This window comes from Monodon monoceros, unplaced genomic scaffold (genome assembly GCF_005190385.1).
Source record: "Monodon monoceros isolate NGI ecotype Baffin Bay Population unplaced genomic scaffold, NGI_Narwhal_1 Super_Scaffold_4, whole genome shotgun sequence".
Taxonomy (NCBI): Eukaryota; Metazoa; Chordata; class Mammalia; order Artiodactyla; family Monodontidae; genus Monodon; species Monodon monoceros.
This window is the reverse complement of record NW_021703781.1, coordinates 18947443-18965002: the sequence shown is the minus strand read 5'-3', so window position 1 is coordinate 18965002 and position 17560 is coordinate 18947443. Positions and strand designations below refer to the sequence as shown.

The 17560-nt window shown below is 35.3% G+C and overlaps 1 protein-coding gene across 8 annotated transcripts in view; it reads left to right on the top strand.

The window, feature by feature from the left end:
- The window catches only part of HERC4 (HECT and RLD domain containing E3 ubiquitin protein ligase 4), a 137880-nt gene that overhangs the window by 46340 nt on the left and 73980 nt on the right, over nt 1-17560 (top strand). For all 8 annotated transcript variants that reach the window (XM_029201250.1, XM_029201255.1, XM_029201251.1 and 5 more), the window contains exons 7-8: nt 1706-1836; nt 12662-12822. In XM_029201250.1, coding sequence (XP_029057083.1) covers nt 1706-1836; nt 12662-12822 — 292 coding nt within the window. The remainder of the gene's footprint in view (nt 1-1705; nt 1837-12661; nt 12823-17560) is intronic.

Genomic DNA, 17560 nt, shown 5'->3' with positions numbered 1-17560 from the left:
TAAGTGTCCCTTGCCAAATGAGTGGATAAAGGAAATGTGATGTGTACATGTTTGTGTGCATATGTGCGCGCGCGCACGCGCACACACACACACACACACACACACTGGAATATTATTCAGCCATAAAAAGGGGAAATCCTTTCATTTGTAACAACATATATGAACCTCAAGGGCGTTATGGTAAGTGAAATAAGCCAGGCAAAGACAAACACTAAATGGTATCACTTATATGTGGCATTGTTTAAAAAAAAAAAAAAAAAGTGGGGTGGGGATAGAAAGTCAAATTCATAGAAACAGAGTAGAATGGTGGTTGCCAGGGTGTAGGGGGTGAGGGAAATGGGGATATGTGGTCAAAGGGTACAAACTTTCTGTTACAAGATTATTATAAATTCTGAGGATCTAATGTACAGCATGGTGACTGTAATTAACGATACAGTATTCTATGCTTGAAATCTGCTAAGAGTAGATCTGAAGCTTTCTCACCCACACACAAGAAGGATTATATGAGGTTTGGATGTGTTAATTAACTTGACTGGTAATAATTTCACAGAGTATATGTATGTCAAGTCATGTTGTGCCCTTTAAATATATACAATTTTATGTCAAGTCAATGATATCAATAAAACTGGAAAAAACATAAGAAATAAAAATTAACACTTGCTATTTCTGTCCAAAAAAAGGAAATTAATACTTTTTGTGTGATAATAGTATTGTGTCATATATTTTTATCCGTTAGAGGTATATGCCATTGAAGATACATATGCATTTATATGTGAAATGATTTGTTGACCACAGTGTACTTTAAAGTACTCCAGTACTTTTTTTGCTTTAAAGTACCCCCATAAAAGGGAAGTGGGAGGGGCATCAATGAAACAGGATTATCTGAGTTTTGCCATTTGAAACTGAGTGATGTTATGTGATCATTCATATATAGATAAATATATATATGTATATATGTCTTTTGTGCATTTGTTTAAATTTCCCATGATAAAAAAATTTTAAACAGAAAAATCAATTTCCTTACATAGCAATCTGTATAAATACTTATATCCTGCTTTCATCATTTAGTAGCATAAATTTGTATACATAGCTGCAACTATGAAGAAAAGCAGTTGAATTGAAAAGTACTAACTGTGCTTGTGTTAAAATGTCATCATGAATTACTTTTTAAAAACATAACCTTTAATCCTGTTATGCATTTTTATGATAAATATTTTAAAGACCATTTATATTTTATGCTAAGACCATTTATGCTAAGAATAGCTATATTAGTACACTCTCTGGTTACATATACTCTTTTTTTGCAGAGCTACTTTGGAAACTGATACCATTTTTAGGTTTTGTGAAATTTTATAGGTGTGTACTTGTGATTCAACAACACTATAATGATAGTAAAAGGCAATGCAAAAAATAATCATTAGTATCTCTTTAATGATGACTTTATAATGATGAGAACATAGTTAAATACTTTTAAAGTATGTGAAAATAATAAGCCATATCAGCCTGGAACTCTTAGATTTAAGACATTTTACCTTGAAAAGTCAAGGTATCTTGACTATCTTATCATCTGTTAAATTGTGAAGACAATAGAAAATTTGACTCCATATTAAAGATTAACTTATTTTCCTGAAGGTTATTTTCTTTTATCAGGCTTTCTAATGACAAAGGGTTTTGTTTTTTTTGTTTTGTTTTGTTTTGTTTTTAGGAAGGTGGAGTGTTTACTTTCGGAGCTGGAGGGTATGGTCAGTTGGGTCATAACTCTACCAGTCATGAAATAAACCCAAGGAAAGTGTTTGAACTTATGGGAAGCATTGTCACTCAGATTGCTTGTGGAAGGTAAGCAGTTTTAGAAAAGAATATTTTGATCTATAGCCCAATTATTTAGGATTTTTTTTTTTTAACAGTCCAGGGGTCTTTTTTTTTTTTTAATCTATTATGCCATGAATTAATAGGGAATGGCTTCTAGCAGCTTAGGCCCCTTTCCATTGGTTCTCACAAAGTGTGCTTCTCTGGTGGAACAGGCTGGCACTTCATTTGAACCTGAGTGCCTTTCTGTTTGGCTTCCTTTTTTTTTTTTTTTTCTTTTTTTTTTAAATTGGAGTATAATTGTTTTACCATGTTGTTACTTTCTGCTGTACAACAAAGTGAATCAGCTATATGTATACATATATCCCTTCCCTCTTGGACCTCCCTCCCACCCCACCCCCCATCCCACCCATCTAGGTCATCACACACTGAGCTGAGCTCCCTGTGCTATACAGCAGGTTCCCACTAGCTATCTGTTTTGTACATGGTAGTGTATATATGTGAATCCTAATCTCCTAATTCATTCCACACTCCCTTTCCCCCACTGTGTCCACCCTCCCATTCTCTACATCTGTGTCTCTATTCCTACCCTGCAAATAGGATAATCTGTACCATTTTTCTAGATTCCACATATATGTGTTAACATACGAATTTGTTTTTCTGACTTCACTCTGTATGACAGACTTTAGGTCCATCCATGTCTCTACAAATGACCCAGTTTTGTTCCTTTTTATGGCTGAGTAATATTCCACTGTATATATGTACCGCATCTTCTTTATCCATTTATCTGTCAGTGGACATTTAGATTGCTTCCATGTCCTGGCTATTGTGAATAGTGCTGCAGTGAACATTGGGGTACATTTTTTTTTTTTCCTGATCATTTTTCTTCATATGTTTCAGGAAGCTATCAGGGTGCTGAATATGCTTCATATGTACATTAATTCTCTTGGCAAGAAGAATCTTGCCCTTAACTTGTTTGTTTACAACAGTGCCAATAGCATGCAGGGTAACATTGTAGACTCTTCCAGTTTTACCTTGGTAACATTTGTGGGGCATTTCTTTTTGAACAGTGTCATTTCCTTGATGTTTACAGTATCACATAGTTTCTTGTAGATTTGCATGTGTTGTGGCCAAAGGAGGAACTTCATGTTTTCTGAAATGCCTCGATAAGATATAGTGGTGCCTCTCCTCTTTCCCTTTGTGTTAGTCATTTTTGCAAATTACTGTAATATGGTAGTTCCAACTGAAAGTGGAGATTTTTAAAATGAATTGTTCAGGAATCTAGTAATCTAAAACAAAAAAACATTATCTTCTACCTGCCTGATTTGCTGCTAAGGAATCATAGTAAGAGGAGAAACTTCTTTTATACTGATTATTTTACCTTTCTCTATTTGAAACAAATTTATCTGAGGCAAGATATTAATAAGGTAAATGTAATACTGTATATAACATTAAGTAAATATAATTTATTGTATGTAACATCACACTTGAAGGGAAACTATAGATTGTCCTTTTTTCTTTTCCACCTTTTTTTTCTTTAAAGAATGAAGAAATTGACCAATTAATTACTTAAGACATAAGATTAGTTAGTGGTGAAAGTTGAATTGGACTATTGATCTCCTGATTCCCAGTTGTTGGGAGTAGATAGGAATCAGAGCTTTGTAACTGAGCTTCACCTTTGATGGATTAAATTTTGGTGGATTCCCCAGAGGCAAAATATCCTTTGCTTGACTAACTCAGTTTTGACCACTTAGCTTAGTTTTCCAGCTAGTATGTATCTTTATACAATATAGTTAAGTTTTCCAATATTAATTCAAGTACACAGAATTACACTGTAGGCAGCCTTTGGTGACTTTTTTTTTTTTTTTTAACATCATGCTGTATGATTATCCATATGTGTATAGCTATGGTTCTCCATCGTTAGGTCTTATTGCTGTGTTTTACTCAATTATATGCATATGTAATTATTTTCTCAGTCATGGGCACTTGGGTATTTCCAGTTTTTGGCAATTACAAATAATGTTGCTTTGAACATTTATTATGTAATATACATAAACTTTAATATTTCTAAAGTATATACCTAGAATGGAATTTCTGGGCCAGAGAGTATATTGAATTTGAGTCTTGCAGGTTAATGTCACCCTATTTACCAGAATGGTTATACCAGTTTACCTTCCCATCACTATTGTATGAGAATTCCTGTGTCCTTTTCACCATTTGGTATTGTTAGACTTTTAAATTTTTGCTAATCTCTTGGATATATAGTGGTAGTCAATCATGATTTTAATTTGCATTTCCATGATTTGATAGGGATTGCATTGAGTTGGTAGATCACTTTCAGAAGTATTGACATCTTAACAATTTTAAGTCTTTCAGGCCATGAATGTGGGATGTCTTTCCATTTATTTACTTTCTTTCAGTAATATTTTGTAGTTTTCATTGAATATCTTTTATCTATTTGCTTTCTCTATGCCTCACACTTTTTTTTGTCCCTGATTTTCTACGTTATTGCCTTCTTCTGTGTTTATTTTTTGCAGTGAAATGTTTTAGTTTCCTCTCATTTCCTTTTCTGTATATTCTATAGCTATCTTTTTGTGGTTACCATGGGGATTACATTTAATATCCTAAAGTTATTAACACTCTAACTCAAATTTATACTAGGTCAATTTCAATAATATACAAAACTTTGTTCCTATATAGCTCTGTCCCCACCCCATTTCAGTTATTGGTGTCACAAGATAACTTTTGTATACATTGTGTGTCAGAAAACATAAATTAATAATTTTATGCATTAGTCTCTTAAATTCTGTAGAAAACAAAATTTGGAGGAAAAAAAACACAAAATTACAATAATACTAGCTTTTATAATCACCCATATATTTACCTTTACTGAGATCTTTATTTTTTCATACAGCTTCAAGTTACTGTCTAGTGTCCTTTCATTTCAACCTGTAGGATTCCTTTTAGTATTTCTTAAAGGGCAGGTCTGGTGATAAACTCCCTGAGCTTTTATCTGTAAATGTCTTAATTTCTTTCTCACTTTTGAAGGACAGTTTTGTCAGATATCAGATTCTTTGTTGACAGGTTTTTTCTTTCAGCAGTTTGAATGTATAAGCCCACTGCCTTCTGACCTGCAAAGTTTCTGTTGAGAAGTCTACTGATAATCCTATTGAGGATCCCTTGTATGTGACAAGTCACTTCTCTCTTGCTTCATTCAGGTTTCTTTGTCTTTCGACAGTGTGATTGTAATGTGTCTCAGTATGGGTCTCTTTCAGTTCATCCTACTTGGAGTTTCTTGATGTTTATGTCCAAGTTTGGGTATTTTTTGGTTATTATTTCTTCAAATGATCTTTTTACCTTCTGGAACTTCCCATAGTGCCTATGTTCGTCCACTTGATGATGTCCCTTAGGTCCTCTTTACTTTTGTTTAGTCTTTTTTCTTTCTTTTCCTGAGACTTAATAATTTCAATTGTTTTATGTTCAAGTTCCTGTATTCTTTTTTCTTTCTGCTCAAATCTGCCTTTGAATCCCTCCAGTGAGTTTTTCATTTTAGTTAATGTATTTTTCGTCTCCAGAACTTCCTTTTGGTGTGTTTTTAGGTTTTCTATTTTTTTATTGATATTTCCATTTTCTTCATATATTGTTTTCTTGACTATTTCCATGTCTTCCTTTTGTTATTTGAGCATCTTTAAGAAAATTATTTTAGTTTTTGTCTGTTAAGGTTCATCATCTGGTTGTTCTCAGGGAACAACCCTGTTTTATTTTTTTAAAGTAGACTCTATTTTTTACAGCATTTTTAGGTTCACCAGAAAATTAAATGGCATATTTGTTTCAGTTGATGAACCTGCGGTTGACAAAAATAATCAATAAACAATCTGTAATAGGAAAAGAAAGGAGTTTTATTTGAGCCAAACTGAGGACAATAGCCTGGAAGACAGCTTCTCATATAACTCTGAGGAACTACTCCTCCAGAAAAGCATGGTTTTCAGCACAGTTTTATATCTTGTCAGAAGAAAGAACATCAAACAAGTCAGGGATACATTCCTTCAGGGTTTCCCAAAAAACAGATCAGCATGTACAGAGCAAGTCCTTATGGCCTTGGCACCTGGGAAGAGAGTCTTACCATCTAAAGAGTGCCAGCATTGGCATCCCAGGAAGGGAGGGATTTAACCTTTATTTTTAACATGGATATTCTTTACTTCTGGTCATTGTGCCCTTCTCTTTAATAATTACAGCAGATATACTGTAATTTGATAGGCCACAAACAGACTGTTTTAGTTAGGATTAAAATCACATTAACTTATGTATAAGCCAGAATGACTTCCCCATACCTCAATATGTGAAAATTTCTTTCATCACTACATTGACAGGTCATTTCATCACTACATTGACAGGTCATTACAGGTGTACATAGTGTATGTTAGGGTTCATTCTGTGGGTTTGGACAAATGTATAATGATGTGCATCCACCATTATAGTATCATACAGGGTTATTTCAATGCCCTAAAAATCCTGTATGCTCCCCTTATTTATTCCCCCCACTTCCCTAACTCCTTGCAGTCACTGATTTTTACTCTCATAGTTTTGCCTTTTCCGGAATGAAATATAGTTGGAGTCACATAGTATGTAGCCTTCTCAGATTGTCTTCTTTCACTTAGTAATATGCATTTATGGTTCCTCCATGTTTTTTCATGGCTTGATTGCTGATTTCTTTTTAATGCTAACTAATATTCCAGTGTCTAGATGTACCAGTTTGTTTATCCATTCACCTACTGAAGGACATCTTGGTTGCTTTCAAGGTTTGGCAGTTATGAATAAAGCTATTACAAATATCTGTGTCAGGTTTTTGTGTACACACAGGTTTTTAACTCCTTTGGATGAATAATGAAGAGCACAATTGCCGAATCATATTGTAACAGTATGTTTAGTTTTGTAAAAAACCATAAAACTGCCTTCCAAAGGAGCTATATCATTTTTTCCTTTGAATGCGCCTTACTTTCCAATTTCTTTGTATTCTCTGTGATTTTTTTTCTTTTTGAAAACTACATTTGAACCTAATAATGTGGTAACTCTAGAAATAATATTCTTTCCCTTCTCTAGAGTTTGCTGTTTTTTGTTTTGTTTTTATTTTTTGATTTTTATAGGTTGTCTCTGTGCCAAGGATCAGCCTGAGGTGTAAACATAAGGTCTTCTCAGGTCATTTCTGAGACTGCACCTTTTCCGGGGCATGCACAATGACTTTCTAAATTCCTGTGTATATGCAGTTACATTTGAATATCCTAGATCTTAAATGACTGACTTCTAAAAGGGGCAGAAGAAAAAAGAAAGGGGAGAAAATAGAAGAAAATAAAAGGGAAGAAAACACCAGCCCTTTAAATCCTCTGGAAGTCTCTTCAGCTGGAGGTGAATAGGCTTGTAACAGTGGTCAGAAGGGGTGCAGAAAAGACTTACCCACGTTTGTATCTGTACCTCTGTGATCAGAAGCAGCAATCAGTGATCAGAGGACCAATCTCAAATATAAGGACCTTATTGCCTACCCTGGCTCCCACAAGCTATGTCTGAGATACTCTTGGAGCATGTGGATTATTGCCTGTCACAGGGCTGAGGGTGAAGGGGGGGTAGGTAGCTACTACTGTGCTAAGTGCTGAAATTAATCAAAATTAATTGCAGTTTGCCACCCAAGCCTTCCCTTGGAAATTGCAAGCCTTTAATAGACGCCAGAGTTTTAAAATAGTTACATCAGACAGATTCTGTCACAGCAGTTGTTGTCTAAGTTAGGAGACAGATTCCTGGTGCTTCCTGTTCCACCATCTTCTCAGAATCATCCTCTCATAGCTCCACCTTTGAAAACTCCTTTTTCCTCCTGCTTTTTAGTGCTGTTACCATAAATTAAGTTCCATGTGTATATGGATCTATTTCTGTCTTCTCTATCTTATTCCTTCAATCTGTGTGTCTTTCCCTGTTTGATTACTCTTGATTTCTCCTTGTATGTCTGTCAGTTTTTGCTTTTGCTTTTGAGGCTGTGTTCTTAAGTGTATAAAATTTAAATTTTATTCATTCTTGATGAATTGAACCTTTTGTCTTTGTGGTGGTGATCCTCTAGATCTCTAATATCATTTTTGTTTCCTTAAAATCTGTTTTATCTGATGTGAATAGAGCTCCACCTGCTTTTATATTGATATATATATATTTTTTTATCTATTTATTTTTTTTCTATTCTTTTACTTTGTCTTTCTGTATGTTTTAGATGAATCTCATGTAAATAGCATTAAGTTAGATTTTTTAAAAAAATCCATCCTAACAGTCTTTGTCTTTTAAATGGACAGATTTGGCAAGTTTTATTTTTTTAAATTATTACTAATATATTTGGGTTTAAACCTGCCATCATATTTTGTACTGTTTGTGCTACCAGTTTATTTTCGTTTTCTTTCTTTTCTTTTTTGCCTTTCTTTGGATTAATACTTTTTTAAAAAAATTTATTTATTTTTGGCTGTGTTGGGTCTTACTTGCGGTGCGCGGGCTTCTCATTGCGTTGGCTTCTCTTGTTGCAGAGCATGGCCTCTAGTGCGCGGCCTTCAGTAGTTGTGGCTCGCGGGCTCTGGAGCACAGGCTCGGTAGTTGTGGCACATGGGCTTAGCTGCTCTGCGGCATATGAGATCTTCCTGGACCAGGGCTCGAACCCGTGTCCCCTGCATTGGCAGGTGGATTCCCAACCACTGTGCCACCAGGGAAGCCTGGATTAATAATTTTTTTAGTCAGTTTATTTTTTTTAATTAATTAATTAATTTATTTATGGCTGTGTTGGGTCTTCGTTGCTGCGCGTGGGCTTTCTGTAGTTGCAGTGAGCAGGGGCTACTCTTCATTGCGGTGCATGGGCTTCTCATTGCAGTGGCTTCTCTTGTTGAAGAGCACGGGCTCTAGGTGCGTGGGCTTCAATAGTTGTGGCACACGGGCTCAGTAGTTGTGGCTCGTGGGCTTAATTGCTCTGCGGCATGTGGGATCTTCCAGGACCAGGGCTTGAACCCTTGTCGCCTGTATTGGCAGACGGATTCTTAACCACTGCACCACCAGGGAAGTCCTTTTAGTCAGTTTAATTCCCTCTACCCATTTGGAAATATGGGAACTCTTTTTTAGTTGTTACTCTAGAGATAACAACATTAATCTTTAAGTTATATTAATACTTTCCCCCTTTTCTGGAAGTTGTAAGACCTCCATTTACCTTCCCAACTTTTCATTCTCTATATTTATTTATTTTCTTTTTTAGGCCACGCCGTGCAGCATGTGGGATCTTAGTTCCCTGACCAGGGATCGAACCCATGCCCCCTGCATTGGGAGTGCAGAGTCTTAACAACTGGACCACCAGGGAATTCCCATTCATTCTCTATATATTTTTCAACCCCAGAAGAATATTGCTTCATATAGTCAGTGTACATTTAGAAATGGCTCTACATACATTTACTACCATTTTTTTCTCTTTAGTTTTTACAATTAGTTTCATTTTCCTTTTATCAGCCACCCTTTGGAATTTTCTTTAAGTAGATTTGCAGGTGGCAGACTCTTTTGTGTATCTAAAAATGTCTGTATTGCACCTTCGTTCATGAATGATGTTGTTGGTTATAGAATTCTAGCTTGGCATTTGCTTGCAGCACTTAAGATAATGTTCTACTGTCTTTTGGCTTCAGTTCTTCTGAGAAGTCGGCTGCTGGTATGTTGCTCCTTTGAAGGTAATTTGTCTCTTTTCTCTCTCTCTTCAGTTTTGCTTTCATTTGTCAAGGTATGGATTTCCTCATTTTCTTACTGGACTTCTTGAATCTGTAGAATAATCTCTCTTTAGATACAACTTTTCCTTTCCTCATAGGACTCTGATTGGATGTGTATTAAATCGTCTCACTCCACCTTGTAGTCTTACTTTCCACATTTTTGTCCCTCTTTGCTGCCTTCTTGATTACTTTTATGATTTATATTTCAGTTCATTAATTCTCATACTATATTTTTTGTTAAACCTGTATTCTTGATTTTGGTTATTGTGATTTTTCAGTTCTGGTGTTTCATACTGGTTCTTTTTAAAAATCTGAAACAAATTTTTTCTTTAATCTTTCCAGCTGTCTGTCAGTTTTCAACCTTGGCCTTTATTTCTTGGACATTAAACAAGTATTAAACATAATTATTCTAGATTCTTGTGTTTGAAAATTCTGATATCTGAAATCTTTAGGGATCTATTTCTATTCTTTATTCTTTCTGCTAGGTTTTGTTCATGGTACCCTGTTTCTTTGCCCAGTTTTGTGTGTTTGATCATGTATTTGAAAAATTATTTATGGGGATGATTTGACAAAGCCTTCCTTTCCTTTTTTCATATATGAATCAGGATAAAAGGTAAATAAAAGCTCAACATATAAGTGAGCAGAAATGCTTGCTATCTTAATCTTGTTTATTAGACTGTTGAAGTTATACATGAATATATATTCACTAAAGTGTAGAGAGTTCAAATTTCCTTGTTTATCCACTTCATGAGTAATTCATTAAAAGATCATAAATATTTTTAGGTGATTTTTTTCCAATGAAATATTTAATCAGTCCCTTGTGAGATATCACAGATTGTTTAATGTTATCCAGTTTTGTAATTCTTAACAGTAAAAATGTGCGTGATTTTAATAGTTATTCTTAGCTCTGTAAACTTAGTTCTTTCCAGTAATTTTATTTATTTAATTATTGGACTGGGGGTGGAATTTCAGTTATATGTTAATTGAGATGTAAAAAATTATCTACAGAGGGAATGTCAGTTGGTATCATGACCAGTTTGATTTCCAGATAGTTGGTACTGTAAGAACTATGTATTATTTCCTTGTTAAATAATTGTCCGAAACTTCCTGAAGGAAGCAGGCAAGGGACACCAGAGAAGTCCCTGGGCAATTCTCATCTTAGCTGAACTCAGTTAATCAGCCGATGATCTGGGTAGGGGCTGGGTACTCTGTGGGGACCTTAGCTGGGTCAGCTTGTCTCTGCTTCAGATTATATATCATCCTTCAAATGCTAACCTTGGGTTATTCTCATGATGGTAGAGCAGAGTTCCAAAAGAGAGAGGGAAAGTGCAAAGCCACTGGTGAGGCATAGGCTCAGATCTGATGCACTGTCATTTCTGCTGCGTTCTGTTCAAAGCAGGCCACAGGTCAGAGACCAGTTTTAAGACATGGAGAAATAGATTCACCATTTTGGTGGGAACACCTGCAGAAGTCATATTGTAAGGATAATGGGTACAGGGAAAAGAATAACGGGTCCTTTTTTTTTCTTTTTTTTTTGGGGGGGTACGCGGGCCTCTCACTGTTGTGGCCTCTCCCATTGCGGAGCACAGGCTCCAGACGTGCAGGCTCAGCGGCCATGGCTCATGGGCCTAGCCACTCCGCGGTATGTGGGATCTTCCCGGACTGGGGCACGAACCCGTGTCCCCTGCATCGGCAGGCGGACTCTCAACCACTGTGCCACCAGGGAAGCCCCTTGGGTCCTTTTCACTAAACAGTATACCACAGATGGCAAAGGAGTTTGGAAAAGAAGATGAGACCTAAGAACTGGTAGAGGCAGTAGTGAGGCCTGTGAAACCATCTCCTCCCAGTAAAGCTGCCTCATGGGAAGAGTTCACAATGCAATATTCTCTTGCTAGTTTAAGGAGACTTTTCTGGCCTTGGCCTATTTTCTGGTTTGGATCTCCCCTCAGAATTTGTAACCACAGGACTGCCCTAAAGTAGGTTTGGGGCTTGTCAGAGTAGTCCTGGGTTGGTGTATATGTATTATATTTCACAATATATTAAGGGTTTTAAGTGAAGTAACTGGCTGGCTGTTTTGAAAAAAAGAACTAGAAATGGTATAAAACATAGTCATTAAAAGTTTAAATTCAGTGGATAGTTGAAACAGTAGGTTGGACACACTGCTAAAGAGAAAAATAATGACTTGAAAGATAGATCCAAGGAAATTACTCACAAAGGGGTATGGATATTAAAGAGAAGTTAAAAGACTTGTTGGGTATGTTGGGAAGATAAAACGTTTGTCTAATATTATCAAGAAGAGAATTGAATAAATGGGAGAGAGACAGTATTTGCAGAAATAACACTTAAGAATTTGTCAGACTTGATTGAAACCATAAAACCTGAGATTGAGGAACACAAGGTCTGAGCTGGATAATCACCTTTAACCCATTCCTAAACATACAGTAGTGAAGCTTCAGAAGGAGTTGGATAGGTTCACTGCTTAGTGGGTTTTCTTTAGCTTCAGTTCCATAATTTCTTAGGTTTGCTTCCACTCTGCAATCTCTAGAGGAGTCTGAGTGTGTATACATAGGGATAAATTTCTTTTGAAGAAAGGAAACATTGTTTCTTTGAAGAAAGGAAACATTGTTTTATCATGCAGTTTTATATATACCAATCTTCTGCCCAGTTCTTACCTTAAAACTTTTGAGTGATGCCCAGATGGTGGGCCTTCATAGACCACAGAACTCTAAGCTAGAACCTGACAGAGAGGGAAGGAGGCTGGGGAGCTTTCTTGGACAGCATAGTTAGATGCTGCCTCTAGTGCTAAATCATATATTGTAAGGGATTCCAGTATATAGCTGGGCCTTTTAAAATTTGGACATTTGTGGGAATTTTCTGGAATATGCTTTATGCAGCCTGCCTGTGTGGTACAGAATTCATTCAGTATAGAGTAAGGCTATTAAATATTTTGTACAGAAAATTTTAAAACTATAATGGTTTTATTAACTTACTTTTGAAGACAAAAAATTATATCAGTAATATTTGCTATGCTTTTCTGAATGTAAATTGTTTGAAAGGTAACATTAAGTCTGAGGTTTTCTATCATTTTACTCTAGGCAGCACACTTCTGCTTTTGTTCCTTCATCAGGACGAATTTATTCTTTTGGACTTGGTGGTAATGGACAGCTAGGAACTGGTTCAACAAGCAACAGAAAAAGTCCTTTCACTGTGAAAGGAAATTGGTTCCCTTATAATGGACAATGTCCACCAGATTTTGGTAAGTTCTTTTACATTAAAGCTTTGCTGCACACACTAAAATTATTGTTAAAATGTTGCTCTTAAAAGATGAACTTTTCTATGTTTTAAATGAAAGAATCACGAGATACATTGTTTAGTGAAAATAGCAAGATACAGAATACTGTATATGGTTGCTTAGTTTGTTTATATATATATATATATGCATAAGGAAACCCAGGATAAATAAAATAATGAAAGTAGGTTGGGCATATGGGAACTGAACGGTGACTAGATACCAGTGGGAGGGAAGTGTTTTTGTTTTTTATTTTTGATTATGGTAAAATACACATAATACAAAGTTTATGAACTTAACTATTTTTAAGTGCACAGTCAGTAGTGTTAAGTACATTCACATTGTTGTGTAACTACCTCCAGAGCGTTTTTGTCTTGCAAAACTGAAACTCTGTTCATGAAACAATTCTCCATTCACTCTTCCCACTAGCTGGCAACCATTCTGCATTCTGTCTCTGTGAATTTGACTTAGCTCTAAATATCTCATAAGTGGAATCATACAGTATTTTTTTTTTTGTGATTGGCTTGTTTTATAAACTTAGCATAATGTCCTTAAGGTTCATCCATGTTACAGCATGTGTGTATAGACCGCATTTTGTTTATCTGTGAGTTGCTGATGGACGTTTGGATTGTTTCCACCTTTTGACTACTGTGAATAATGCTGCTATAAACATGGGTGTATAAATATCTCATCAAGACCCTGCTTTCAATTCTTTGGGGTATATACGATACTTTAAAATTATATAACATTTTCTATTTATCTGAAATTTGAACATATGAATATATTACCTGTTCGAAATATTAAAATTTGCTTTTATATCCCTACTGCTTTAGCCAAATCTATATTTTTGTTTTCTGTTACTCTTTTAATAGATCTGGTTATCTTTTCAATGATCCTAACTTACTACTTAAAGAATTTGAAATGTTCAGATGCTGTTTTCTCATTCACTTCTTTGACATGCTGCAACCAAAATGTACTTTTAAAAATATTTCCTTTACCATCCTAAACTACACCTCAGAATTGTTTTTTCATTTATTTTATCTATGTTTGATTGTCTTTGGGATTTTTCTCTGAGTTGTGGGACTTGAGTCAAGACTATTCTGTGATAAACCTACTATGAAGGTTGACATTTGAAAAGGTCCATCACTTTTTATTATGAATTACCTTTGAAGATACTTTTTTTTTTCGTAGCTAAAAGGATATCTCTGTTATACTTTTATTTAACAAACGTCAGGATATGATACTATTTTTTTCTTGTTTTTGTTTGATTTTGTGTTAGAATATGGCTTCGCTTTCTTCCAGTCACTGTTAGGTTTGGAACCTGCATTTATTTTAGTAGTATTGTTCTTTTTCTTATGTCCTTAGGAGCATGTTGGTGTTTCATCATATCAGTTTCTTCCACAAGGCACCATTAATAACCTAACAAAGAGATTTGTAATTTAAAGCAGCATGGATATTGTAAGGAATCATGTATTTCTGTTATACAGTTTAGTCACTTAGAGATGCATTTTGTTGCCTTTGAAACTGCATACCTTAAGATTATTTGCATTAAAGTGGGAAAGGAAATGGAGTTATAAAAGCAGTCATTTTTGCTACAATTTAGTTTCATTAAAAAATTGTTTATTCACAGTAGCCAAAAGGCATAAACAACTCATGTCCATCAACAGATGAATGGATAGAAAAGTATGGTATATATATGTAATTGAATATTAGCCGTATAGAGGAATGAAATTTTGGTACATGCCACAGCATGGAAGAACCTTGAAAACGTGCTAAGTGAAAGAAGCCTGACACAAAAGGATAAATATTGTATGACTCCTCTTGTATGAGGTACCTAGAACAAATTTATAGAGACAGAGAGGACACTGGTTTCCAGGGTCTGGAGGGAGGGGAGAATGAGGAGTTGTTTAATGGGTACAGATTTTCTGTTTGGGATGATAAAATGTACTGGAGGTGAATAATGGTGTTAGTTCACAACACTGTGAATTTGCTTGATGCCATGAATTAACACTTTAAAATGGTTAAAACAGTACATTTTCTGTTATGTATATCTTACCACTATTTTATATATATAATATATATAATGGCTGATAATTATTTTGTACTATACTAAAGCTGTGTAGGATAGGAACTAATTAAATCTGAATTTAATTTACTCAGCCCCTCTAGAAGTTAAGTCCGTGGCCCCCCACCATAAATCAATCACATTGTTAGCATAAACTATCTGGTATGTCCTCGAGGCCACAGGTAAAAACACACACACACACACACACACACACACTATATTTTATTTTTACAAGAGATAAATAAACTGACACCAAGCATTGTAAATGGATGACCACAACAAAAGCAACAATGATTGCAATTACCAAACACGAAACACACTCATACTATGTCATAATATTGACATTCAGTCCAGTAATCCTCCACTGTATCAGGTCCTTTACTTTGCAGTGAAAATTGATTTGTATATTTTTTGCCTCTGAGCCCTTGTGGGATTTATTTTATTTTATTTTTTAAAATTATTATTATTTTTTTTATTCAAACAGAAAGTCACAAAAATTATAATCATCCTCATCAGTTCACTCAGTCCCATGTAATTAATTTTTTTTTTATCTTGATCTTTTGTTAGCACTTTTATGAATTCATCAGTTTTCTGTTAGAGTTCTGAAAATGCTTATTCATTCAGTTCAGCAGTAGAGTCAGTTACCAGAAACCTGTACTTGTCAGAGTCTTTTCCATGAATTCCTTGAAGATGAAACCCTTTTATAGGAACATTTTTGCAAAAGCATCAGAGTACACCCAGAACTGTCTGTAAATGACAAAAGACTTAAAAATGACCACGGTTAAAAGATTTGATGAAAGTTCATAATAATGCAATTGACAAGGAAATTTAGTTATTTCTGAGATATACATTTTAAAGTAATAACTAGAATTATGACTTATAACATTATACCAGAACATACAAGATTTTTAGACATTTCATGTAATGTCTGAAACATTTATATTAACATATTTCCATAGAAATAACCCAAAGAAAGTTTAGTATTAGTTGTTTTTTTGTTTGTTTTTTTATACTGCAGGTTCTTACTAGTCATCAATTTTATACACATCAGTGTATACATGTCATTTCCAATCGCCCAATTCAGCACACCACCATCCACATCCCACTGCAGTTTTCCCCCCTTGGTGTCCATACGTTTGTTCTCTACATCTGTGTCTCAACTTCTGCCCTGCAAACTGGTTCATCTGTACCATTTTTCTAGGTTCCACATACATGCGTTAATATACGATATTTATTTTTCTCTTTCTGACTTCACTCTGTATGACAGTCTCTAGGTCCATCCACGTCTCAATAACTTAATTTCTTAATGACTCAATTTCGTTCCTTTTTATGGCTGAGTAATATTCCATTGTATATATGTACCACAACTTCTTTATCCATTCATCTGTCAATGGGCATTTAGGTTGCTTCCATGACCTGGCTATTGTAAATAGTGCTGCAATGAATATTTGGGTGCATGTGTCTTTTTGAATTATGGTTTTCTCTGGATATATGCCCGGTAGTGGGATTGCTGGATCATATGGTAATTCTATTTTTAGTTTTTTAACGAACCTCCATACTGTTCTCCATAGTGGCTATATCAATTTACATTCCCACCAACAGTGCAAGAGGGTTCCCTTTTCTCCACACCCTCTCCAGCATTTGTTGTTTGTAGATTTTCTGATGATACCCATTCTAACTGGTGTGAAGTGATACCTCATTGTAGTTTTGATTTGCATTTCTCTAATAATTAGTGATGTTGAGCAGCTTTTCATGTGCTTCTTGGCCATCTGTATGTCTTCTTTGGAGAAATCTCTGTTTACATCTTCTGCCCATTTTTGGATTGGGTTGTTTGTTTCTCTAATATTGAGCTGCATGAGCTGTGTATGTATTTTGGGGATGAGTCCTTTGTCCATTGATTCGTTTGCAAATATTTTCTCCCATTCTGAGGGTTGTCTTTTCGTCTTGTTTATGGTTTCCTTTGCTGTGCAAAAGCTTTGAAGTTTCATTAGGGCCCATTTGTTTATTTTTGTTTTTATTTCCATTACTCTAGGAGGTGGATCAAAAAAGATCTTGCTGTGGTTTATGTCAAAGAGTGTTCTGTGTTTTCCTCCAAGAGTTTTATAGTGTCCGGTGTTACATTTAGGTCTCTAATCCATTTTGAGTTTATTTTTGTGTATGGTGTTAGGGAATGTTCTAATTTCATTCTTTTACATGTAGCCGTCCAGTTTTCCCAGCACCACTTATTGAAGAGACTGTCTTTTCTCCATTGTATATCTTTGCCTCCTTTGTCATAGATTAGTTGACCATAGGTGCGTGGGTTTATCTCTGGGCTTTCTATCTTGTTCCATTGATCTATGTTTCTGTTTTTGTGCCAGTACCATATTGTCTTGATTACTGTAGCTTTGTAGTATAGTCTGAAGTCAGGGAGTCTGATTCCTCCAGCTCTGTTTTTTTCCCTCAAGACTGCTTTGGCTATTCGGGGTCTATAAAAAGACACTCTTAACAGGATATTCCCAAGACTTTGAGACTCTCTCCTTGGAACTAGGCAAAGGGCAAACCTTTCTTTTTTTTTTTTTTTTTTTTTTTTTTTGTGGTATGCGGGCCTCTCACTGTTGTGGCCTTTCCCGTTGCGGAGCACAGGCTCCGGACGCGCAGGCT